Source organism: Daldinia decipiens (genome assembly GCF_022478715.1).
Source record: "Daldinia decipiens strain CBS 113046 unplaced genomic scaffold F4813scaffold_20, whole genome shotgun sequence".
NCBI classification, from domain to species: domain Eukaryota; kingdom Fungi; phylum Ascomycota; class Sordariomycetes; order Xylariales; family Hypoxylaceae; genus Daldinia; species Daldinia decipiens.
In genome coordinates, this window is record NW_026054563.1 from 245,817 (window position 1) to 267,225 (window position 21,409).

Here is a 21,409-nt window from a genome sequence, read left to right on the forward strand (position 1 = left end):
GCTACTAGCGGCTAGATACGTGATGTATGTAGGTTGTGAAAGAGATATTTGAAAAGGTCTAGCTTTGAATTTAGAGCTTTGAATTTAGAGTCAGAGCAAAGTATTGATTGAGCTTTGGTAGCAACTGAACGTTATCGATAATCGGCTTGGTTATGGCCGAACCGCGTCGCGTTCGGCCCACTTAAGGTACCTATGTATGTACCTATGTACCTAGGTACATATTCACTACATGTACCTGAGAACGAAAAACGAGAAACACGAAGTGTCGAGAAGACATTAACGTAAAATGTAGATCATGAGGCTAGATACGGTAGCAAATTGTATGTACGCAGCTAAGTACAAGTTCATATCATAATTAATTCATAAGCATCGTAAAAGTCGTCAAGTCGTAAACCTCACCTATATTCATCGAATGCACACTGATATCATCATGCACCGCCATATAAACATAAAATACGGAATACGGAATACGTGGACTCAAGTTGATCTCAGAAGGGCTAGAGCACTCTGGAAGGCCTTCACTACTTCGGATACTACTTGAGTCAGCCTTAGAGATCTAAGAATCGGGGGCATGAATACTCACGATGCTGCTTCTTTTGTAAGAGTGTTTGCTCAGAAAGGCGCACATGTCTTTCGCGAGTTTGCAACCTGCCAACTTTTAATACTATTCTTGTATAGAAGTTCACGATAGGGGATGACAAACCTCTTGACTGCTCTCTCATTATCATGAGCGGACGAAGCTGACGCCCAGACGTTGAAGTACTGATTTTAGCGTTAGCCGTAATTCAGTCAGTCGCTAATGAGCTCGGCTTACCTTGACAAGAGTATCAAACTCTTCCAAGAGCTGTTTCTCCTGCTCGTCAGCCTCTTGTAGAGCTTTCTCATAGCGATCCTCGAAGTCTTCCCAGTCAAATGCAACGAGATGACCAGGGCTCTGCATTTCAGACCTATTACTCCGTCGCTTTTGTGGCTCGGGGGTTCGTGTCTGACGTTGACGGTCCAACTGTCTAGCCATAAGCGACATGTCTTGGCCCTGATCGACCTTGGGACCCTGAGTCCGTGGAGGTGATCGCGGCTGCGACTGTGAATGTAGCTTTACCGTCACATCTTCCTCGGGATCAACGAACTCGGTTTGGTCACCTAAATGAGTTGGTAACTCTACCATCATTGATTGATCACCTGCCATTTCATCCTGAGTAAGTGATTGCTTCACTGGTGATGATGATCTAGGTGTGGTAGACATGACGCCGGCTGTATAGCTTCAACGACTCTGACAGCTGTTTATGTCGACTTCCTTCTCCCAGACAGATTAAACAGTAATCTTCCAGTGTTCAGTGTCAAGTGTCCAGTGTCCAGTGTCCAGTGTCCAGAATAATCTGTTACTGTAGAGAATAGACGACGCGTGACACGAGTAGAATCAGAATGAATGGAAGGGCAGCTGAGGCTGAATAAATTAATCACCTGATTGTTTTAACTCCCACTTTAGACTCATATATAAACAGATAAAGGCATAGAACAATATAGATTAAGGAACAACTTCTTTACATGTTACATACCTAAAAGACTACAAGAGAGACGCGTCGCTGCCCAAGAATCAAGTTGGTTGAATGAGACTCGAAAGACTTGGCAGGCCGCAGGCAAGCGCAATAAGGTTGATAGGCTACTGATAAGAGCCCGATAAGGTATGTACATACTACATATGTAGTAAAGCGCAACTTGCCCCTGCATGTAACTAGGTAATACCTCTACATGCATACATATGTAGGTAGGTACCTACATGTACCTAATCCATACCCCTGCACCCCTGCACCCCTGCACCTCTCAACGTCACAAGGAGCATTCACGTCCTTCTCATCAATGTTTATTCCATATCGCCTCTTTTCCGTTGATATTTATATAGCCTTCTGGCAAGACGATATGCAGTTTGCTCACCTCGTAAATGTAATAGGAATTCCTCGACCGACCGCTTACTATCCGTAGAAGCGCGTCTCTTAATCCCCCCCCCTCCCCCCTCCCCCCCAGACAATCCCGCACCATCGAATCTTCGTCAGTTCCACCCCCCAAGTCCCGCCGCCACCATGAATTGCGACATTTGCCAGCGGATGCACCACCCGTCGAGGCTACCCTTCTTCTGCGCGGTGGATGCGAGAAACGAACTATACGAGAGACGAATAGCCAATGCTCGGATTCTTATGGAAGCCGAGGAGCTCGAGTCTCGAGTCACCAAGCAATTGTCAGACAACGATGCGAGCGCCGGAAACCCCGTAAACGATCGCTCTACTCGAGCCTACATAGAGAACTGCATCTCGGAGGAACGCAAGGCCAAGGAGAGGACGGAGCAGATCATAGCTAGGGCGGATAAGCTCCGCGAAGAGGTTGACGCTGCGAAGAAAGAGATACAGGAGCGCAAGGCCAGCATCGCCCGTAAGAAGTCGGATCTTGCCACCGCAGCCCAGGGTGTTTCTGTGCGACGAAACCGGGAGCTTGAGGAGAATAATAAGGCCGCGAAGATGGCCAAGTATACTTGGGACCGAGAGTACGACGCCATGACTCAGTACCGCGCCGCGCTGTGCATGGAAGTGGCCAAATTATATAGACTACAGCGCGTCCGTCGCGGGAATCCCGTCCGGTTCGAGTATAAGATTGGCGGCATCGACATCGTCGACCTACACAATTTGAACAGTAAGTATCACATCTATATCTATATCTATATCTATATCTATACGTAACTCGTAGTTGTTCAACCTAGTCTAATATTAACCTAGGCGCGCAACCTGAACTCATCTCCGCTTCACTCGCGCATATCACCCACCTATTATGGCTTACCTCTCACTACCTATCTATTCGCCTCCCTGCAGAATTTACACTACCGCACAATGACTATCCCAAACCTACCATCTTTTCTCTGACGTCTTCCTACCACCATGGCGACGTTGCATTCCCCGGTACCTCTCTCATACCCCCTGACCCACGTGACCGTCAATTTGCCCACGTTCCACACCCTCGACCCCTTTTTCTCGAAAAGCCCCTGTCGGTGCTTAGCAAGGAGGACCCGTCAGCGTACAACTCGTTCCTCGAAGCAGTTTGCCTGCTGGCCTACGACATCGTCTGGCTCTGTCGGACACAAGGCGTGCCCATAAGCGACAACAGCAATAGTCTCGAAGACTTCGCCTGTCTAGGACGCAACTTATATAATCTCCTAATCAACTCGTCCTTGCAACGCAACCCCCAGCAGATAGCAGAAGCGCCCGCCCAGACCAATGGCAACAACCCGGCTGAACTGGGTAGAACAGCACCTCGCATGGGGCTGTATTCGCACGGCACGGCCCACACTTTTCTCGGCAGCGCGGCGGGCAATGATCTTACGCGTAGCTTTAAGATGCCTACCGTGATTAAGATGGTCGACAAGCTGAAGGCCAAGCTATTGCGCGAGAACCCGGTCCCAGAGTGGGAATTGCTAGAAGACGATGCATGGACGCCAGACGACGCGCTTGATGATGGTGTACTCGTTGGTGGAACTCCAAACAAAGGGCAGCCCGGCGTCCCAGGCCACCGCTTCGGCATCGAGAGTTACATGAGCGTCAACACCGTTAAGAGTGGTAGTAGTGGTGATCATAATTTGAGAGTGCCCAACGGAGCCGTTGCGGGAAGAGACCGCGAGAGGGAGAAGGGCACCAGCGGTTGGACGAAGATAAAGCCTCGATAAATCGCTGAGCCCTAAACTAGAGTAGAGTCTAGATAGAGTAAGTGTCTTGAATAGAACGCACCTATCTACAAGTATTACACCGTGCCTATGCCTTTCAGACTGCTGTGAACATTGCCTTACGTGAAGATAGAGGTGATCGTAGTAGAATGGATTACGAGACGTGTAGCGTGGGTTATAAGTTCTCTATTAAGCCCGCCACTACCAGGCTTGGGCCTATGCTTGTGTTCTAGATACATGTAAAAAGTACGGATATATATCATTATCTCCACCCACCCTCGAGGCTGGTCAAGAACATCGGCATGCTGTATGGAAGTACATGACACAGATCACAGAAGTCCCCCTAGCCCTAGGTAGGCAAAAATGATTAGTCAAGCAGGAAGGTAAATAGAGGGTAGTAAGGATATTAGGGGTAAACTTATCTTCTCTCATCTGCCTATCATATAGGTAGAGAGCCCTAATCAACCCATCCCCCACCCCCAAGATCTAGATGTCAGTAGTAATCAACTCAAGCACATGCTTCAAAGCCAGGATCCATCTTAGAGATACGGTAAACCCGTGATCACAATCCTATAATTTCATACTCCTACAAATCTATCTGGGTAACTACCTACCACTAATTACCTAGCCAAAAGGCATCATAGTATTAAAATGTAGCCAGCCGCCTGTGCGAGACACGGAATAGTAGAAGCCAAAGCTCCCTCCGCGCTCGCGACAATTGGCAGTGGGCCTGCTAAAGCATTGATCTGGGCGTCGTTGTTTATGCTCGCATGGTGTGGGAAAACAAGTCCCCCTTCATTTGAGCGTGAACAATGACAGCTTCGCCGTGAAATAATAGGTCCTGGGAATCCGGTGCTGCTGTTGGTTAGTATCCTTGTGTCGATTGTTGTCGTCGTCCTGCTGCTGTTAGTATTCTTGTCCTTGGTCTTCTTCTTCAGCTTCCTCGGTGCTGGTGCTGGTGCTCGTGTCGGTGTCGGTGTCGGTCTTAATCCTTAGTTCTTATTCTTATTCCTCGGGTTGTCGTGTATCCTTAAAATCCTTATCTTGCTGCTCGGAGCAGATGTCAGCAGTCGAATGAGCTAGGGGTTCTGTAAATAGTTAGCATCACCATAATCAACTATAAATCTATTGGGGGACTATACCTTTTTGCTCTACTAACAGTATGTTGACGATACTCTTGGTCTGTCATCCTAAGCTGTCGGGAGGTCTGCTCGATGGCGCGGCGAGAAAAGAGAACCGCGACGAGACATTGTCGAAAAGGGGTAAAATGCTCGAAGGACGGCGGCGAGAACAAGGCCGTACGAGACGTGGTAGGTGAATACAGTGAACCAATAGAGAACCGAGAGAGAGAGAGAGAGACAGACAGATAGGTGACAGTTATGTAATAGGGGTAATAGGGGTAGAACAAAACCAGATAATCCCAAGTTAGCTGTAGCGAAGTCCTCGCAACCTCCTGATCTAGGATCACTCGGAAGACTCAGAACCCGCCATGCGCCGAACAGGACACGATCCCATGACACCTTCACCAACTACCACGAGATCGCACCTGACACCAAAAGCTCTCACCCTTCTCCGAGGTTCCTCAGATTCATTGAGCTTCATGTCCCGCACACTTCTGCTTCGAGTTCAAGAGGCGCAAGAAGAGACGTGCTTCTAGACAAGGGTGGGCGGCCAAACGTGCATTTTATACCAATCTCCTGCTTGCGCAGGTATCATGGGTCCAGATCACCACGAATGGCGGCCGGCCGACCCCCTCCGTCGCCCAATGGGTTCCTGGGAGTGGTTTAAGCTATCAATATAGCATCGACCGGCTCAGCGCTAGGAAGTTGCTAGTTAGTTCAAATAGAAGAGAGAGGGGGAGAATCTCTGTGCTTGAAAAGCTGACCAGTACCAAGGGATCTTAGCTAAGTGAGAATGAATGCGGCATGGGTACCAGGGAAAACCAGTGTCGAGACCGGACAATAGTCACGTTCAACGACGGTTTAGTTTTCGCTGGTTGAAGTAGTGTTCTGCCATGGTATAGGCCTGTTCATGGCTCAGACCACCATCCATAAACTCACAGACCTTGTCTTCAAAGTCTTCTTCTTCATCGACGAATTCCGGTTGCGATGCCACGGGCTTAGCTGCAGGACCTTTGCCCTTAGAGGACACGGGCACGGTGTAAAGGGTCGACGTGGCATTCGCTGGCTTGGATTTTCCCGGAAGACGAGGGGCCTGGGGCTTCTTTGGAGCAGGCTCCTGGGCCGCCGTCGTCGAAGATGGCTTCTCAGCCTGGTTGATCATTGCCTTTCGCGATTTTGGAGTGGCAATCCGCCTTCCTGCCATTTCTTTCTGGGCCTTTAGCATCTGGGGCAGTGCCTGGGTCGATGGCTCCTGCGGGGTTGTCTGCTTTGGCTTAGACGTCGATGTTGTCGGCTGAGGCTTGGGCGTTTGAGGCAGATCCTGGGTCGGTGGCTTCTGCTGGATTGTCTGATCAGGCTTCAGGGGGGGCAGGACCTGTGGCATTGTCTGTCGAGGCTCCGATGTCGAGGGTGCAGGTTGGGGCCAGGTCAGCTGAGAGGTTGTCGGCTTCGGCTTTGGCGTCTGGGGCAGATCCTGGGGCAGCGGCATCTGCTGGACTGTCTGCTTCGGCTTCGGCGTAGAGGGCGGGACCTGGGGCAGTTGTACCTGCGGGACTGAGAACTCAGACATTGGCACAACTGGCACCGGAGAGAATACCCGAGGGAATGCCTTGGCTGCCATGGCTGCAGGTGAGTAAGCCTGGAATTGGGTCTCAGGCAGTGGCATCTGCGGGACTGAGAGTTGAGACAATGGCAGGGCGGATGGCGACTGAGCGATTGTCGGCTGAGCCTGAGGTAGTGGCATCTGTGGGACCGTGAACTGAGCGAACGCCTTAGCCAATGGTGACTGATTGACTGTCGGCTTCGACTGCAGTGCTGATGGCAGAGCCTGGGACGATGGCGTCTGCGCTGCGGAAGCAAGGTTGTTAGCATTGTACATGCTTGCCTGCAGCCCACCACCAAGGCTGTTGCTTTGCGACGTCGACGAAGACTGTACAGAGGGCTTGGAAACAGCCTTGCCCTTAGAGTTGTACCTGTATGTAGAGTCTTGCGTCAGACCGCCGTTGCTCGAATCGCTAGAGGAACCCGAGGAGCTCAAGGCACGAGGCTTGATCGACTTGGGCTTGTGTAGGGGCCGCGACTGAGACGTGGTAGGGGTTTGATCCTTCCTAATCTTGCAGTCGTTGAATGGGGAGGCACCCATACGATCGTCCAAGCTCTCGTAGCCTGGCTTTTCGTCCGACTTGTCATTCTGACCAACGTTGGTGTTGTTGTCGTCGGCGTTGGCCAGTTCGGCTTCCATTTCCTCGACGGACATAAAACCAAGGACGTCATGTTCCTGGACATCCTCCCAAATGTCCATCGGGTCGAGAATTTCCTCTTGCTCCGGGATATCCACCTCCATGGGTGCTGGTAGAACTGGCGCTGGCTCTTGGGGCGTGATGTAGAGGTGCGTGGCGTTGTGGTTGTATATGTCAATGGCTTGGCCCAACGCGGGAACGGCTGGTTCACAAGGGGTGTTGATGTTGACATTGTTGGCTGGATACACAACCACTGACGCAATCTGGGGCGGCTGAGACTCGGGCACCCATTCCGGCTGGTGGAACACCTGCTGGTAGATTGGCTGGGGGGGTAGCTGGAGCTCAGGGACCGGCACAGGAGCAGGTGCGGTCAGCGCACCGAAGACAGGGGCACCGTTGAGGAACCCAGACGCAGAATTCTCCAAACCGCTTAAGAACGCATGATGACCCGGCCAGTCAGCCAGACTGAATCTTTTACGCTCTCGGCCCTCGAGACGCCTGGCGGTAAGAAGAGGCCTATTGACAGAAAAAGGCCGAGCGGAAGCAATGGGCCTATCGGTAGAACGAAGAATTGGCGGGTAGTTCATAGGTGCTTCACGTCGCTGTTTGCTCTTCTCTTTCAACCATTGGTTGTAGGCGTACTTGCCGCTGGCAGTCCTAGGTAGGAAGGGGCGGTGCACTCTCTGCATGCTGGAGAAGGCCTCAGGTTCGATAGGCTCGTAAGTAATGGTCTGCTCACGAGGAACTATGCTACCATCGGGATACAGCAGCGGGGTTGGCTGAGAGAGAGCGGAGGAGACAGGGAGAGCGGGAGAAACAGGGCGAGCGGGAGGGGTAGGGGTAGGGGTAGGGCGAGCGGGGGGGTTAGGACGAGCAGTGAACTGTTCTGCGACTCGACGAACAAGAGCCACAAACCAGTCTCTCCATTGGAGGCAAAGATCCTTGAGTTCGTAGATGTTAACACCCCACTCAAGCTTCTGAAGCTCATTGTAAAGGTAAGTCACACAATCCGGAGAATGGCGATAGCCAAACTGACGAATGTGTTCCTCGTTGAAATAAGACCACAGTCTAGGAATAAGTTAGTAAGTGTTATTCAAGTAAGAAGTGTCGCAAATAATAGAGATGAAAAGGTTGGTAAGGTAAGAAGAGTATAGGGGAATAAGAGTATAGGAATATAGGGGTATAGGGGTATAGGGGTAATAAGACAATGCAAGTCGCATAAGTATAACTATAGGGACAACAGAAATACAAGACTATAAAGGATACAAGAACCAATATGATAGAAGAGTATAGTGAATGTTGAATAGTATAAAAGTATGACAACAGTAGCAACATAATATGAAACCATAGCAACAGAGAAAGATATAAACAAAACAAAAAAATGGTAGGTACTTACTGCTTGAGACACAGGCAAGTGAGGATCTGTGGGATACACCAGACAGGAGGCGACATGCCGTAGTTCTTGATGGCGATAGCGATAGATGCAGCCCACCAAGCATACCAACCGTAGGATGTATACATCCACAGGCCAGCCTGCGCGATGAGCCAGGGGATCACCAACCACGTAGAGACGTCAGCATCTTCAGATATACCTAGAGCCGCGAACGCGAAGAGAGAGAAGAAGGTAACGAAAACAAACCCGAGTGCAGGGTGAACCTTGAAAAGGTACGTGACAAGTCCCAGCACAAAGGGAATGAACTCGGAGAAGGAGGGCCATCCTAGGACGCGCCCGATAGCGATGAGAGAACCGGTAAGAAGAGGGGTGATGATGACGGCGGAAGAAGAGTAGAGGGGGGTGACTAGGGGAGATAGTAGGGTAGGTAGAGAAGGCATCGTGATAGGGCGGATAGAAGGAATGGGGATGGCGCGGATAGAAGAGATGATAGAGGTGAGGATAGAGGAGAATGCGAGCGCAAGGGTGATCAAGAAGATCAGAGCGTTAGAAAACATCTCGTAAACGTTGTGCGTGAATAGTGCGTATTGCAGAGTGCGTAGGCAGAGAGCAGTATGCAGTATGTATGCGAGCGTAAACAAAATGTTTGGTGAAGAAAGGAAAAAGAGGAAATTCTGAGATCGAGGGAGGGAGGCCCTGTTTAAATAATAATTTCTTGGGCGGTGTGTTGTTTAGCAGGCGGCAGGAAGGTTGGTGATGCTAGGCAACGGAGGTGTTAGGAGACGGGGTGACAGACGCAACCGCAGCTGGTAACCACTGCGGACCTACGCAACTACCTACACAACCACTGTTCGTACCTTCGTACCTAGTAACAACTCGAGGTATGGAAGGAAGGTACGACTGCAGTTGCTATGGGACTCCATGTTTTTAAGGAAGTTGCCAGTTACAATCGACTTAAGTCAGTGATGCACTGACACTTTTGTAGAAATTTATGATATATACATCACTTCAATTGTACGTACCAATAGGTACGTAGGTACGTACACCAACACAAGATGGATATTATATACGTACATAGGAGTAAGTAAACGAGTCTGTAAGTAAGTACAATACCTACCTACATAGGTACGTGCTATGGTGCACACCTTATATATGTCTGCTCTCGTAGCTATATTAGTAACGAGGTAGTCATTACAACTCACGGTTTGCTAGAATACAGAATACATTGACAAAACATGTAAATACATGTACACCCGTAACTTTAGACTTGCTTGCTCAGCTGTACGTACATGTAGAACATGTATAATTACCTAAGGTACCTAGGTAGTGATAGAATGGAATATTATTATTTTCCTTGCAACAACAATGATTTTATTCAGTGATCTTAAAAAGGGGTAAACAACGTGGTTGGAGGGTAGTTTCTCTATCTTCGACGATATTAGCCACTGGCCTGGCGCCTAGAGCTGACATATGGTATACAAATGGTAGGAATAATTAATAGAGATGTTTGTACACTATATATTGTTCATGATTTAAAATAGGGGTAACATGACCTATATTGTGGTGGTTAGTATGGTGTATTTTCTGACACCACTCTGCCAGGGAGTTTTTGATCTTGAACTGTTGTCAGATGAGTCAGGAAAATGACTAAGGCTACAGTAAGATGATAGATCTAGACTGAGATCGCGCATATGTACATAACAATTAGCTACCTAGTAACAGTTGGTAAATTTTTAAAGAGACCTCTGTTCTCAGAGGCTGGAAGAAAACAGATGTCAATAGCCTTAAATATTCTCCAGCTACCAGCACATTTCAAGCTGGCTGTCTATCACTCTGTATATGACCGTATATCATGGAGTTTCGTCTGGCAAAAATCAACACCTATTATGTTTTTGCTTTCATAGGCTGGCTATCTATGTAAGTACCTAGGTAGGTAGCTACGAAGATCTAGACACAAAGCTTCCTACATTTAATATTTAATAAACATACGTGTAAACAAAAACAAAACGAAAAAGGCTGCCCGATGACATCCGATGCCTCGTTGGTCGGACCGGCTATAAACAAAAGCTGTCTTTCTGTCATTTATGTCTGATGAACTGGCCATTCTTTTGGCTTGGATATAGTTTTTCGGGTATCGTGTAACGCGGAGTGAGAAGTGGGGTTCTGTTTAGTATAGTGGTATATTAATAAGTGTATAGCTATGTTCTTCCAAAAATAGGGCGGAAAGCATAGTCTTCATAGAAATCTGGTATCCAATAGTTGAGATACTCTACAAAGTAACCCTATTATATATGACTAGAAGCGGAGTTTCTACATCGGATCTTCATAATAAAAATTCCATCAAGTACCTAATTAAGACAATTGCATATATCGTGAAACTCTTTTGTGCTCATCAGAGCCGTGTTCCTAAGTAAAAAACTCTAAACTCAAAGACCATATCTAACCATATCACGATCTTTGCAACGATGCTAAAGAGGAAGCCAAATTTAATCAAAACTTTTGTATTGATACCCCAAAGGCAAGAACTTGAGCTAGAACAAGACATAAATAAACCAGACGATGGTATATAACTTAACAATACACCAACAAACGCCCTTTGCTTATCGTATCCTCATCAAGACTACCCCCTATACGCGCCAATTGTGGTCATAAGTCATTATGTCAAGACAAGGTAGAAGCTAGAAAACAGAAAACATGCTACCCATTCACCTTTATTTCCGTCCCCTCGCAAGCAGTCTTTCCTGGAGCTCAACAAGGGCCTCGACCCAAGGCTCAAAAGTCCCGCTCTCTTCTTTCGTAACCACGCGTGTGCCTATCTTCGTTGTGAGGAACTCAACAATCTTATCTTCCTTAAATTGCTCTCCGTAGACCACTCGTGCCTGGGGTGTAATGGTAACCTCTACGCCATCCGGTGTACTCTGGCCATGTAAGCTGAGTACGACCTCCACTTTCGTTTCCAACGGGACAAGCAGTACCCATGAGCGGATCGAGATAGACGAATCTGAAGTTTTGGTGACCTTGGTTCGGTAGGTGGTGTTCAGGAGATGCACGTTTTTCGCAACGTGATTGGCCTTCTTCCAGGACGTACTAACCATATCTAGGAGATTCTTGATCTTGGTTTGCGCTTGGGCCAATCCTCGGATGTGATCCCGCATGCACTGGATAAAAAATTCCTTTTCCGGTGTGCTTGACTGTGGATTCTGCTCCCGATTGGCTGCGATATACCACAGATCAATCCTAGAGTTATCGGGCTTTAGACCTTTGAAAGCGCCGACGTCAAAGACGAGTTCGATCTCTCTTCGGTATGCCATCGACAGCGAGGTCCCAACTACGCCTGTAATGGCCCAGCCATGCTGCTTCTCAATTGCTTCGACGCGGGCTATGTTATGTTAGCCCTCCATCATGATAAATTTTAGACTAAAATAAATACTAACCTCTGAGGGCGCTGACTTCATTAGAGGTCCAACCCCTACATTGCTCACGAACTTTTTCAGCTTCGTCTATATCAGCAACGCATTCCTTTTTCTTTTGTGATAGCTCGCCGATTCCAGATTCAGTCTCGCTCAGTTGCTGCTTTAGTTGCTCGATTTTCTTTAGTTTCGCTTCGATATCTGAGTCAAGGTCTGTCAGCTCGGATCGAGCAGCTTGTAAATCTTCAGGGTCGCAATCCGCTAGCTCCTGTGCAGCAGATTGCAAATTATCATGTTCTAGCTCTAATGATGCGAGCTGCTCCACTAGCTTGGGCAAAATCGAATCGAGCAATTCCTGCTCCTGGTGCAATAGCTGCTCGTCGGCTGCCATACCTTCTTCGATCTTTAGTAGGCCCTCCTTGAGCCCGTCTTGGAGTTTCATGCGCCATTCATACCACATGGCTTTGCTTAATAGTCGTGCATGCGACTTGACGTTCTTGAACTGATTGTCTAGGAAAAGCTTGTACTCGGGCGTTGCAGTGATATATTCCTTGAAAAGTGGCGGGTTCTCTTCCAGAGTCTCTGTTTCGATCTCACGAACTATCCTCCTGCCTTCTGAAATATATTTTTTAAGTTCTCGGCAGGACTATTAACAATCAGTATCTTGCGGTTCTCAAAGTTGAAGAAATCCTTACATGTTGGTACAATTCTAGCATAGGAACCGTGCAAGCACCTGCTACGACGCATCGCTCTAGGGACATATCCTCCTCTTCGGACGCGGCGTTATCTGCTACGTTGACGGGAGCTTGTGTGTGTCGCCGTTTTGTTGTGGTCAACTCCATGAAGCGAATATTTGTCATATTTAAAAAGTCTTGTAGATGCATTTGTTCTCCGTCATCATCCACCTGAGCTTCGGCATCAGTCATAACATGAGACTCGTCAAAATTGAGAGTACTGGTAGGATGATCGGAGTCGACTTCTTTGAAGCGTCCTCTGGCATGAGGAGATGGGACACCTATAGATGTTTTCTTAGGCGAAAACATCGGTGTTGAAGTGGCCCTATTGTCGCTGATGTCCTCTAACCCTTTACTAGAAGAACGAGTCACTCGCCCTGTCGTTTCGGCTTTCGAAGGAGGCGCATGTAGGCGTACGTTCTTGACGGGGCTGCTCTGATGGTTCTTGAGTCGCTTGATTCCATCCCTTTCCTCAGCTTCCTCTTCATCATCAAGCTCGGCAGGACGTTTACCGAGAAGGCCTTTAGCACTGCCCACATGCAGACTTTTCCGTCCTTTTATAAGATTTTTCTTAGGAGTCATACTAGAGATCATATCTTTTAGACTTGCTGTATTCTCTTCGTCTCCGTCAACTTCCCTCTCAAGTACTTTGCGGCCATTTTCCTTGTCTGCTTCCAGTTGGCGATCACGATCTACTTCATATTCCATAAGACGGGGGTCCGCGAAGGCAACAGATCTTGAGGGTTCACGGGGGACAAAGCTTTCTGCTGCATCGCCAATGGATTCACGCCGGTCAAAGATAGCGGCCACCTTAGGTGATCCGAGACCAGGCCTATCAGCACCTACCCCTGACAGTCGCCTCTTCTGAGGGGTTAGGATAACTCGCGGTGTTGACACCCCAGTTGTAGGATCTTGTTGGAAAACAGACAATTGGCTCTTTTTAGAAGCGGATTTGGGGGTAGAGGATACTCCAGAACCAATTTTACTGGCCGTAGCCGGTGATTTTGGCATCCTCAAGGGCGACTTTCTTAATGGGGTTCTGGGTCCCTGGCTGTTGGGAGTGCCCGCATTGGCTGGATTTGTAGATTTAGGGGTCGTTACGTCTCGAACGGGCGAACTGCCTGGCGTGACAGACCTCCGCCATTCACCAGTGCGACGAAGTCCATTGCCTTTAAACGCGGATAATGCAGGGCTTCCCGACTCTGATACGTTCGTACCAGAAATAACTGCGGATAGGCGTCGCTTTGCAGACGAATTTAATGCTGGTACATTGTCATCTTCATCAACCTCCCGCTCCATTTGGCGCCTGGCTTCAATCCGGTCCTTTGCTGAAGGTGGGCCCTTGATGATTCCGCCTATCGCCATGGTCATGTCCATGCCCATTGTAGCATCTTCATCGTCTTCGTCATCCTCATTAGAGGGAAGAATACGGCCCATTCCGACTGTCATGTCCATCGTTGCTTCGTCATCGGCGGCTGCGATGGTACGACGTCGGCCTTGAGACGCTTTCTTTGTGGAGGCATCGAGTCTTTTCCCGGAAAGAACACCACCTACAACAGAAGTGAACTCCATTGACATGTCCTCGTCTTCATAATCATCATCGGGGTCAAAGAGGTTGTTGTCAGGTTGCGGGTCTTTTCGAATACCACCAACCGCAACAGTAAAATCCATAGGGGCATCTTCGATCAGGGACTCCCCCTCAGCTTTGTCTGGACTAGTTGGCTGCGTATTTCGCGCGTTGTTGAGGGAAGGGAGAATGCCACCAAGCGCTCGGGTGACATCCATTGACATCTCTTCCTCTTGGGCATCTTCTAGGGAATCATCGTCGGCTTTAATGATACCACCAACAGCATTTGTCATATCCATGTCCATGTCCATACCACCGGTATCTTCTTGCCCAGCATTCTCTTGAATTTGGATAGGGCTGGCTTGTTTCGGAGCGGGCTTTTTAGCCCACCCAAACGATGGAATAATCTCTTCCTCGTCGTCGAGGCTCTGAGTTTCGGCGCGACGAGATGCGAGTCGGAGAGCTGTGTCCAATGTGTCATTAGAGTCATTGGTAATAGCCGACCGAGCCGACATAGCAGATGCGACGGAGGTGCCGGTAACTTCATCGACGTCCAGGTCCATTGATACACCGTCGGCATCGGAGTCGCTACCGGAATCTGAACCAATCTCTTCATGTGTTTCTATCACATCGTCCGTTCCCTCGGAGTCTGAACTATAGATACTTGAGGCTATCGTGTCGTCGTTCTGATTGAAACCTAGGTTGCTGACGCCCGAGCTTCTACGTCTTCTCTGGCCGTGCGTATCTTCTTTCTCCGGAGAATTGGGGACTAAATCTTCAGGTTCACCTGCGTGGCCAGATGCTTGTCCTTGAGCGGCGAGCGACGATGCTCGTCTTGTGGAATCAGTTGAGGTTGTAGAATCGTGCATATACTCGACTTCATGAAAAGTATGAAGGGTTGCTTCAGCTGCAAACGAGACTCTTCGATTAGCAAGAGATTTTCTTCTAGCCTCTCGGCGATCATTAATCTCTTTTTCCATCTCGGCTCTTTCTCGTTCTTCCCTTTCACGTGCAGCGGCCTGTTGTTCCTCTTCGGTGCGTACGGCGATCTTTTTGCCTAATGACCCAGAGTCGTCGGTCTGAAATGGGTTAGGTAACTTGTCTGCTCCTTGGATGGTAGACGAGGCAGGCGAGTTCCGGGCAGGTTTTTTGGATTTGAAGGAGGGGATTTCCGGTAGCAATGGCATCGTGGGCTTAAGAATTGACCTCGGGGGTGGTCTGGCGGGAGCTGCTAAAGACTATTTTGAGAGTGTAAGTTGGCTATGTGCTCTAGGGACATTAGGAGTTGGGGGACATACCACACGTCTGTTACCCGATCCTGGCTTTAGAGCATCCAGTCCACCGGGACCTATACTCTTACTTCGTGACTTCTTTCTACCTCCATTACCAGCTAAAGAACTAGCCACGTCGACAGTGATGTTTTCTTTCTCCATCTTCTTCCGCCCAGGCGATAGTCCGACCGACTTTCTCGTTCGTCGCGTGGACGGGATGGTTGCGTCGTTGCGACCAGACATGTTGGTAACAAAGACAGATATAGGTTTATGTTAAGTTTCGGCAAGGGAGGGAGAGATGTCCCATAGTCTAAGATGTCACTGCCGTTAAGGAGCTATCGTACTGCGTACTGCGTACACTGCGTTACTGGCGGGTCAAATAGAAGAATCGCAATGTCCTAAGTATAGGAATTCTATAAGCTAAAAGTTGTGAGGAATGTAGAGATGCCTCATCAACTCTGTATGTAGGCGCGTTTGATGTACCTGGATAACATCGAGCTAAATTGATTCCCATAGGCTCGCGTCAATTGAGACCAGGGTTGTTTGTAAACATTGAACATTACGTTGGTGGGGTTTCATTACATGTACCATAGGTAAAGATCCACTCAGCCTCTTTATCGTTACATATGCGCCATTTCATCAAGCTGCAGAGGTATCTAGGTACTAGCCTCTAAGCCACAACGGGGCTGATCCTCTTCTATGTACCTTAGGTAATGTACCTTGGTGGATCCCCACACATCCCACAAGCGAGCCCACACAATAACTTTTTGAGATTTTTCCTATTTTCAATCTTGGTAAGTTTCCGCAAAATCGCAACCACCACCACAACAACACCACGATTCCCGACCCCTACCACCTTTGCGACTTCGACAACATATCGCAAAAATGGCGACGGAATTGACTGTTCAGTCGGAGCGTGCTTTCCAGAAGCAGCCCCATATCTTCCAGAACTCCAAGGTCAAGGCCAAGTCCACGAGACCCGGCAAGGTGAGGCGACACCATTCATCTGTTTGTTCTACTAACAAGGTCAATGTGCTAACAAATATCCTCTTCAGGGTGGCCGACGATGGTACAAGGATGTCGGTCTAGGCTTCCGAACCCCCAAGACCGCGATTGACGGCAGCTACATCGGTACGTGATAATATATAAAGATTTTTGGAAGAAAGATTCAGGATCATTTATGTTGCGCCGGCTGCATTATACGAATTGCTTCTAGAAATACTTAGAGCTATGCGAAGCTCGCGACTCGATATACCGATTTTTAAGAAAAATGGTGCCAGAAATATGAAGCTAATTCTACTTTCAACACAGACAAGAAGTGCCCCTTCACTGGCCTCGTCTCCATCCGTGGCCGTATCCTGACCGGCACCGTTGTCTCCACTAAGATGCACCGAACCGTCATCATCCGACGCGAGTACCTTAAGTTCATCCCCAAGTATGCCCGATATGAGAAGCGACACAAGAACTTGGCCGCGCACGTCTCTCCCGCTTTCCGTGTTGAGGAGGGCGACCAAGTCACAGTCGGCCAATGCCGACCTCTTAGCAAGACTGTACGTTACCATTTATCGCCCTACGAGCTGTGTGGAATTTATGCCGCGAATAATTCTTTTGAAGGTTGAGACAAATTACTGACTAGTACGGTATATAGGTCCGATTCAACGTTCTTCGTGTGCTTCCCCGAACCGGTAAGGCGGTGAAGAAGTTCAGCAAGTTCTAAGTTGGGGATCTTTCCTGGGCATCGATGGCGTTGTTACTTCATGGTTCTTCACGATCTCAGATACGGAACGGGTGATTCATAGGCTTTCTGCTAGTGCACAGAGATGCAACATTGGCAGTTCTGAGAAATAAAAAGGATATACCAGACGCATCGTTTTATTTTCCAACGGCATGGTTATGGTGTACGACAACTTACTTGCGGTGTATGAGCGGCTCGCTCGACTTAAAATCCCTCGAGTCTCCTCAATATTCATATGCTAGGTTTCTAGATGGACTGAGACCGCAATGTCGTTGAATGTCTATTATGAGGTTACTTAGAATAAATCACCACGAACTTCATTAGTTGCCAACGAAACAACAGTTTCTTTCCCGTCCTTCGTAACCAATTGCCCATTACCTTGTTTGGCTGCAATATATTCCACCCCCAACCCCCGAGACAACTAATAATATTGCCTTGACCGTATATTAATATACCTCATATAAAGTACCGAATAAAAAGACTTTGCGCTTGGCTCGAATAGATATCCCAAAAAGAAGATCTACCTTACTACCCAAGCTAAGCCAGGCCAGGCCCGAGTCAAGTTGGGCTATTGTCTGACTCGACGAACCCGCTGTCGTGAGTTACCCCAGTTATGAGAAGAGATATATTGCAAGGGCTAATCCGAGAATAATGACGAATAATTAAATCAGTTCGAAAGTCGAATAAGGCAAAAATAAACTGCTCTTTCTATGAGTCTAATGTTGTTCTATACGATGAATATAAAGTACATGTATCCTGAAAAACCAGCACTCTCCTGCTTTTAAGTACATGATTTAGAATTTATCTTTGAGTGGCTGGCTATGGGTAGTACTGGCAACGATAATTCGGAGAATTTAGGGCCGTCCTTGCTCGCTGTTGCATGGGTTTTTACTGGTATATCGACACTGGTTGTTGCTATGAGATTCTACGTCCGCATAGGCATCCTACGGAAGTTTCACCTGGACGATTGTATAGTTGCTATAACTCTGGTGAGTTGATAACCCAACCCCGTCAAGTCAAAGATTTCATAACTTACAGGGTACAAAATGTCAGTTATGCGTAATAGGCAATTCCGTCCTCCTCACGATCGCAGTCTCGTGTGGGTTTGGAAAGCACGTTAACAATCTCTCCGACGTCGAGATTAGGAACTCCATGAAGTGGTTATACTCGTGCAAATTCTTCGGTATCATGAATCCGCTATTCGGCCGCATTTCGTTTGCTTTCCTACTGTCGGAGCTCATTCCACCGTCTAGGTTAAGGCGGATATTCTTATGGACTCCAGTCGGTGTCCATTTTATGGCTGATTTTATGACGGTCGTCATCGTCTATACGCAATGCCGGCCATCTCGGGGATACTGGGACAAAACCATTAAATTCTACTGCCGTTCCCCAACAGTAGAGAAGTGCGGTGCTTATGTTCAAGGCTGTAAGTGGGCAATCCAAGAGCCTTAAAATGTATAACCGTCTGATCAGTAATAGCCTTAGGTTCCGTGGCTGACTTGGCTCTGGCTGTATTCCCGTGCACTCTTTTCTGGAATTTAAATATGCATTGGAAGCAGAAAGCAATCCTGAGTTCAATAATGGGACTTGGAGTCTTGTAAGTTGCATAATTCCATACCTTTCGCGTTTGTGATGTTGAGGAGACCACAACTCACTCTTAGATACATTTCAGTGCCATGATCGCTTCCGTCGTTAAAACAGTCGAACTTCAAGCACTCACTCACACTGATGACCTAACTTGTACGCAGAGAACTAATAACTACTCTAAACATATCAGTCAAAGCTAACCATATACGCGGTCATAGACCAAATGGCGAAGCTTGCAATATGTTGGACGTATGTGAACAGTACCTTCATTGCCTCTTAAACATGGCAGCATATGCTAATAACTTAACTCCTAGCCTCGAGGCTCACATTGTACTCATTTCTGCCTCGATACCAACTGCCAGGGCAATCTTCAAGACGCGAAAATCTCTTGGTGATAGCCGCAGTGGTAATTCTAACGAAATGAACACTTTTATGAAATGGAAACGTGCTATGGGTGGGAATAGCCCTCATGATGGTATAAGCGGCATAAGAAAAGAGACAACAGTATCAACCACATTCGACTCAGATCCGCAACTAGCGTACACCCAACACCACGTATTAGAGAATGACTGGGAAGAAATATGAAGTTTGAAGTTTATCTAGAAAACATAACTAGGTAGACTTAGTTATTATAAGAAATGATTCCCCCTATAAGGATTGCATATCATATGTACGGATTACCAGATTACTTAGAATAATCTCCTTAGTTGCATATCTTGATCTGATAACGATAACGAATTTTGGCATTACGCATCTCTCGAGTCTCTATGGAAGTTAAGTTTCTTCGCAAAAGAGCTCTACATACATACATACATACATACATACATACCTATGGAGTGAACCGACAATTAACTTTGTATAGACATCGTGATCTGCCATGGGCTGGTGGGATAGTCTCTGGACGTCGAGCTCGAACAACGACCCGCTGCGAAAGCTCGACCCGAAGCTCCGCGAATTCCTCGAGCGAGAATCACCCGTGAAATACAACACCGCGCAAGCAACGCAACCCCGCGCAAAGGAGGAGCAAGCGGCTCCGACGATAACGGAGGTAGAAGAACAACAGAGAAATGCACCGGTAGTTCCAAAGGAAAGCCAATTCCAAGATGGCAGATATGCGCATCTATGGAAGACCTACAGGCCGTTAGCCGAGATCGAGGCCGAGACCAAGAGCGATCACGAGAAGCTAATGGACGTGTTGGAGGGGTACAAGGAGCGCAAGAGCCAGATTGGCAAGGCGGCGCTGGAGAACTGCGCACTCGAACAGGTCGATTGGAGGCAGTGCATGTCGAATCCGACAATGACGGAGCGTATGACTATGTGCCGCGATCAGATCAGGAAGTTTGAGAAGTGCTACATGACGCAGACTGTGGGTTTATCATTTCGCTATCCACTATCTGCTATATCGCTATCCGCTATCCGCTATCCGCTATATCGCTATTCAATACTCCAGAAGAGCTATGCTGACTATAGCTATCTATTTACTATAAATAGAGACTACTAAAAGCCTTGGGTTACCTATCGACTCTCGACCGCTCCCCCGAAGCCGAAGAAGAGATCCAAATGCACGCCGACACGCTATACCACCGCATGCTGTCGCAAGAGGCCGAGATCACTGCGGCGAGGGAGGAGGGCCGTCCAATTCCTCGGTTCCCCCCAATAATACCGAGACCAGAACAGCAGCAGCAACAGCCCGTAGAAGAGCTGACACAAGAACAGCAGGAGACTCTAAGGACGCGGTTAAAGAAGGTGGCCGAGGAAGACCGAGCCGCAGAAGAAGAGGCCGTCAGGGCGGAATTCCGCGTCAAGGCCGAAGTCGCATCGCGGGTGCAGGGCTTGTGGAAGCAGCAGGAGCAAGAAAGACAAGCGCGAAAGGCGAGGGGCGAGGAGACGCTGTGGGATAAAGTCACTGGAACTTTCCGTAGCGATAACGGGAAATGATATACCTTATTATTCTAAGTCTATACGTATGCTACGGTATGAAGTTCACGACGCATTCAAGGGATAACACGTATTATGTAGCTCTCGCCTCTAGCCTAAGGGGGTGCGATTGTATTATACCTGTATTGACAACTCACGTCTCTACTTGTAGAATAAACCGGGATGAAGCAATTCCAAAGAAAAAAGTAGAGTAATTTAGGTTGATATATGTATAGGAAGGTGATGGGCTGGGTTAATAATAAGTCGGTGCGAACAAAAAAAAGAAAAGAAAAGAAAAGAAAAGCAACTTAGAAAACTTGTTTCTAACTATATAGAATAGCATAGTTGATTCCAATGCGTAGAAAAGTAAGGAATTTATATGGCAGGACTCGACCAAAGTTGACAAAAAAAAAACATAGTTACCTAACCTACACAATTCAAAATGAAAGGTCTCCCTGGGAATCGAACCCAGATTGGCGGAATCAGAATCCGCAGTGCTAGCCATTACACCAGGTGACCATGCGATGGTTGTGATTGGACCAATTGATGAATTTCGGCCGTCATAGTTTAGCTTATATTGTGGGATCAATTTGCCAAAAATAATTCGTCGTATGTAGTGTAGTAACGTCTTGGCGCGAAGCTATCATCGAGGGTTCTGCCGTCTTCGTATTACCGTATGTATGTATGTACCTACCTACCTAGGCGCGTATTAGCTACAGCATGAACAGTAA

At 47.9% G+C, this 21,409-nt stretch overlaps 8 protein-coding genes and 1 non-coding gene across 9 annotated transcripts; 5 read left to right on the forward strand and 4 right to left on the reverse strand.

The window, feature by feature from the left end:
- Positions 1-102: 102 nt before the first annotated feature.
- Positions 103-1,599, reverse strand: F4813DRAFT_362167 (uncharacterized protein). The gene is made up of 4 exons (XM_049243606.1): positions 815-1,599; positions 704-762; positions 584-648; positions 103-533 (listed from the first exon to the last, which is right to left on the reverse strand). The coding sequence occupies exons 1-4, from the start codon at positions 1,241-1,243 to the stop codon at positions 478-480; spliced, it is 609 nt and encodes a 202-aa protein (XP_049098848.1). The 5' UTR covers positions 1,244-1,599; the 3' UTR covers positions 103-477.
- A 233-nt stretch (positions 1,600-1,832) lies between these two features.
- Positions 1,833-3,777, forward strand: F4813DRAFT_362169 (UV radiation resistance protein and autophagy-related subunit 14-domain-containing protein). The gene is made up of 2 exons (XM_049243607.1): positions 1,833-2,682; positions 2,766-3,777. The coding sequence occupies exons 1-2, from the start codon at positions 2,079-2,081 to the stop codon at positions 3,704-3,706; spliced, it is 1,545 nt and encodes a 514-aa protein (XP_049098849.1). The 5' UTR covers positions 1,833-2,078; the 3' UTR covers positions 3,707-3,777.
- A 1,897-nt stretch (positions 3,778-5,674) lies between these two features.
- On the reverse strand, positions 5,675-9,014 carry F4813DRAFT_397134 (uncharacterized protein; the record flags this gene model as incomplete). The annotated part of the gene is made up of 2 exons (XM_049247912.1): positions 5,675-8,132; positions 8,461-9,014. 2 exons carry the CDS (start codon positions 9,012-9,014, stop codon positions 5,675-5,677), a joined length of 3,012 nt encoding a protein of 1,003 aa, XP_049098850.1.
- Positions 9,015-10,942: 1,928 nt separating this feature from the next.
- F4813DRAFT_362170 (Spc7-domain-containing protein) lies at positions 10,943-16,027 on the reverse strand. The gene is made up of 4 exons (XM_049243608.1): positions 15,467-16,027; positions 12,563-15,406; positions 11,892-12,513; positions 10,943-11,836 (listed from the first exon to the last, which is right to left on the reverse strand). The coding sequence occupies exons 1-4, from the start codon at positions 15,680-15,682 to the stop codon at positions 11,169-11,171; spliced, it is 4,350 nt and encodes a 1,449-aa protein (XP_049098851.1). The 5' UTR covers positions 15,683-16,027; the 3' UTR covers positions 10,943-11,168.
- Positions 16,028-16,203: 176 nt separating this feature from the next.
- F4813DRAFT_362174 (ribosomal protein S17-domain-containing protein) lies at positions 16,204-17,643 on the forward strand. The gene is made up of 4 exons (XM_049243609.1): positions 16,204-16,426; positions 16,495-16,570; positions 16,751-16,989; positions 17,088-17,643. Exons 1-4 carry the CDS (start codon positions 16,325-16,327, stop codon positions 17,154-17,156), a joined length of 486 nt encoding a protein of 161 aa, XP_049098852.1. The 5' UTR covers positions 16,204-16,324; the 3' UTR covers positions 17,157-17,643.
- A 141-nt stretch (positions 17,644-17,784) lies between these two features.
- On the forward strand, positions 17,785-19,401 carry F4813DRAFT_362175 (uncharacterized protein). Its single transcript, XM_049243610.1, has 4 exons — positions 17,785-18,152; positions 18,211-18,600; positions 18,654-19,010; positions 19,076-19,401. Exons 1-3 carry the CDS (start codon positions 17,996-17,998, stop codon positions 18,773-18,775), a joined length of 669 nt encoding a protein of 222 aa, XP_049098853.1. The 5' UTR covers positions 17,785-17,995; the 3' UTR covers positions 18,776-19,010; positions 19,076-19,401.
- On the forward strand, positions 18,849-19,401 carry F4813DRAFT_114321 (uncharacterized protein). The gene has a single exon (XM_049238538.1). The coding sequence runs from the start codon at positions 19,002-19,004 to the stop codon at positions 19,344-19,346; it is 345 nt and encodes a 114-aa protein (XP_049098854.1). The 5' UTR covers positions 18,849-19,001; the 3' UTR covers positions 19,347-19,401.
- A 158-nt stretch (positions 19,402-19,559) lies between these two features.
- On the forward strand, positions 19,560-21,050 carry F4813DRAFT_362177 (uncharacterized protein). The gene is made up of 2 exons (XM_049243611.1): positions 19,560-20,127; positions 20,253-21,050. Exons 1-2 carry the CDS (start codon positions 19,639-19,641, stop codon positions 20,697-20,699), a joined length of 936 nt encoding a protein of 311 aa, XP_049098855.1. The 5' UTR covers positions 19,560-19,638; the 3' UTR covers positions 20,700-21,050.
- A 75-nt stretch (positions 21,051-21,125) lies between these two features.
- On the reverse strand, positions 21,126-21,197 carry F4813DRAFT_t93. Its single transcript has one exon. It is a non-coding gene; the product is annotated as a tRNA-Gln (tRNA).
- Between the last annotated feature and the right edge of the window lie 212 nt (positions 21,198-21,409).

Excerpts from the sequence above, each read along its gene's own strand:
- F4813DRAFT_362167 (XM_049243606.1), bottom strand. The coding sequence starts at position 1,243 with ATGTCTACCACACCTAGATCATCATCACCAGTGAAGCAATCACTTACT. Across the intron at positions 763-814 it reads AGTTTGATACTCTTGTCAAG|TACTTCAACGTCTGGGCGTC; the intron begins GTAAGCCGAGCT and ends CGCTAAAATCAG. Across the intron at positions 534-583 it reads CTTACAAAAGAAGCAGCATC|TATCCGAAGTAGTGAAGGCC; the intron begins GTGAGTATTCAT and ends TGACTCAAGTAG.
- F4813DRAFT_362177 (XM_049243611.1), top strand. The coding sequence starts at position 19,639 with ATGGGCTGGTGGGATAGTCTCTGGACGTCGAGCTCGAACAACGACCCG. Across the intron at positions 20,128-20,252 it reads AGTGCTACATGACGCAGACT|AGACTACTAAAAGCCTTGGG; the intron begins GTGGGTTTATCA and ends TACTATAAATAG.
- F4813DRAFT_114321 (XM_049238538.1), top strand. The coding sequence starts at position 19,002 with ATGTTGGACGTATGTGAACAGTACCTTCATTGCCTCTTAAACATGGCA.
- F4813DRAFT_362175 (XM_049243610.1), top strand. The coding sequence starts at position 17,996 with ATGGGTAGTACTGGCAACGATAATTCGGAGAATTTAGGGCCGTCCTTG. Across the intron at positions 18,153-18,210 it reads CCTGGACGATTGTATAGTTG|AGGGTACAAAATGTCAGTTA; the intron begins CTATAACTCTGG and ends TTCATAACTTAC. Across the intron at positions 18,601-18,653 it reads CGGTGCTTATGTTCAAGGCT|CCTTAGGTTCCGTGGCTGAC; the intron begins GTAAGTGGGCAA and ends GATCAGTAATAG.
- F4813DRAFT_362174 (XM_049243609.1), top strand. The coding sequence starts at position 16,325 with ATGGCGACGGAATTGACTGTTCAGTCGGAGCGTGCTTTCCAGAAGCAG. Across the intron at positions 16,427-16,494 it reads AGTCCACGAGACCCGGCAAG|GGTGGCCGACGATGGTACAA; the intron begins GTGAGGCGACAC and ends TATCCTCTTCAG. Across the intron at positions 16,990-17,087 it reads GCCGACCTCTTAGCAAGACT|GTCCGATTCAACGTTCTTCG; the intron begins GTACGTTACCAT and ends TACGGTATATAG.
- F4813DRAFT_362170 (XM_049243608.1), bottom strand. The coding sequence starts at position 15,682 with ATGTCTGGTCGCAACGACGCAACCATCCCGTCCACGCGACGAACGAGA. Across the intron at positions 15,407-15,466 it reads GATCGGGTAACAGACGTGTG|TCTTTAGCAGCTCCCGCCAG; the intron begins GTATGTCCCCCA and ends CTCTCAAAATAG. Across the intron at positions 12,514-12,562 it reads TGCTAGAATTGTACCAACAT|TCCTGCCGAGAACTTAAAAA; the intron begins GTAAGGATTTCT and ends GATTGTTAATAG.
- F4813DRAFT_362169 (XM_049243607.1), top strand. The coding sequence starts at position 2,079 with ATGAATTGCGACATTTGCCAGCGGATGCACCACCCGTCGAGGCTACCC. Across the intron at positions 2,683-2,765 it reads CGACCTACACAATTTGAACA|GCGCGCAACCTGAACTCATC; the intron begins GTAAGTATCACA and ends ATATTAACCTAG.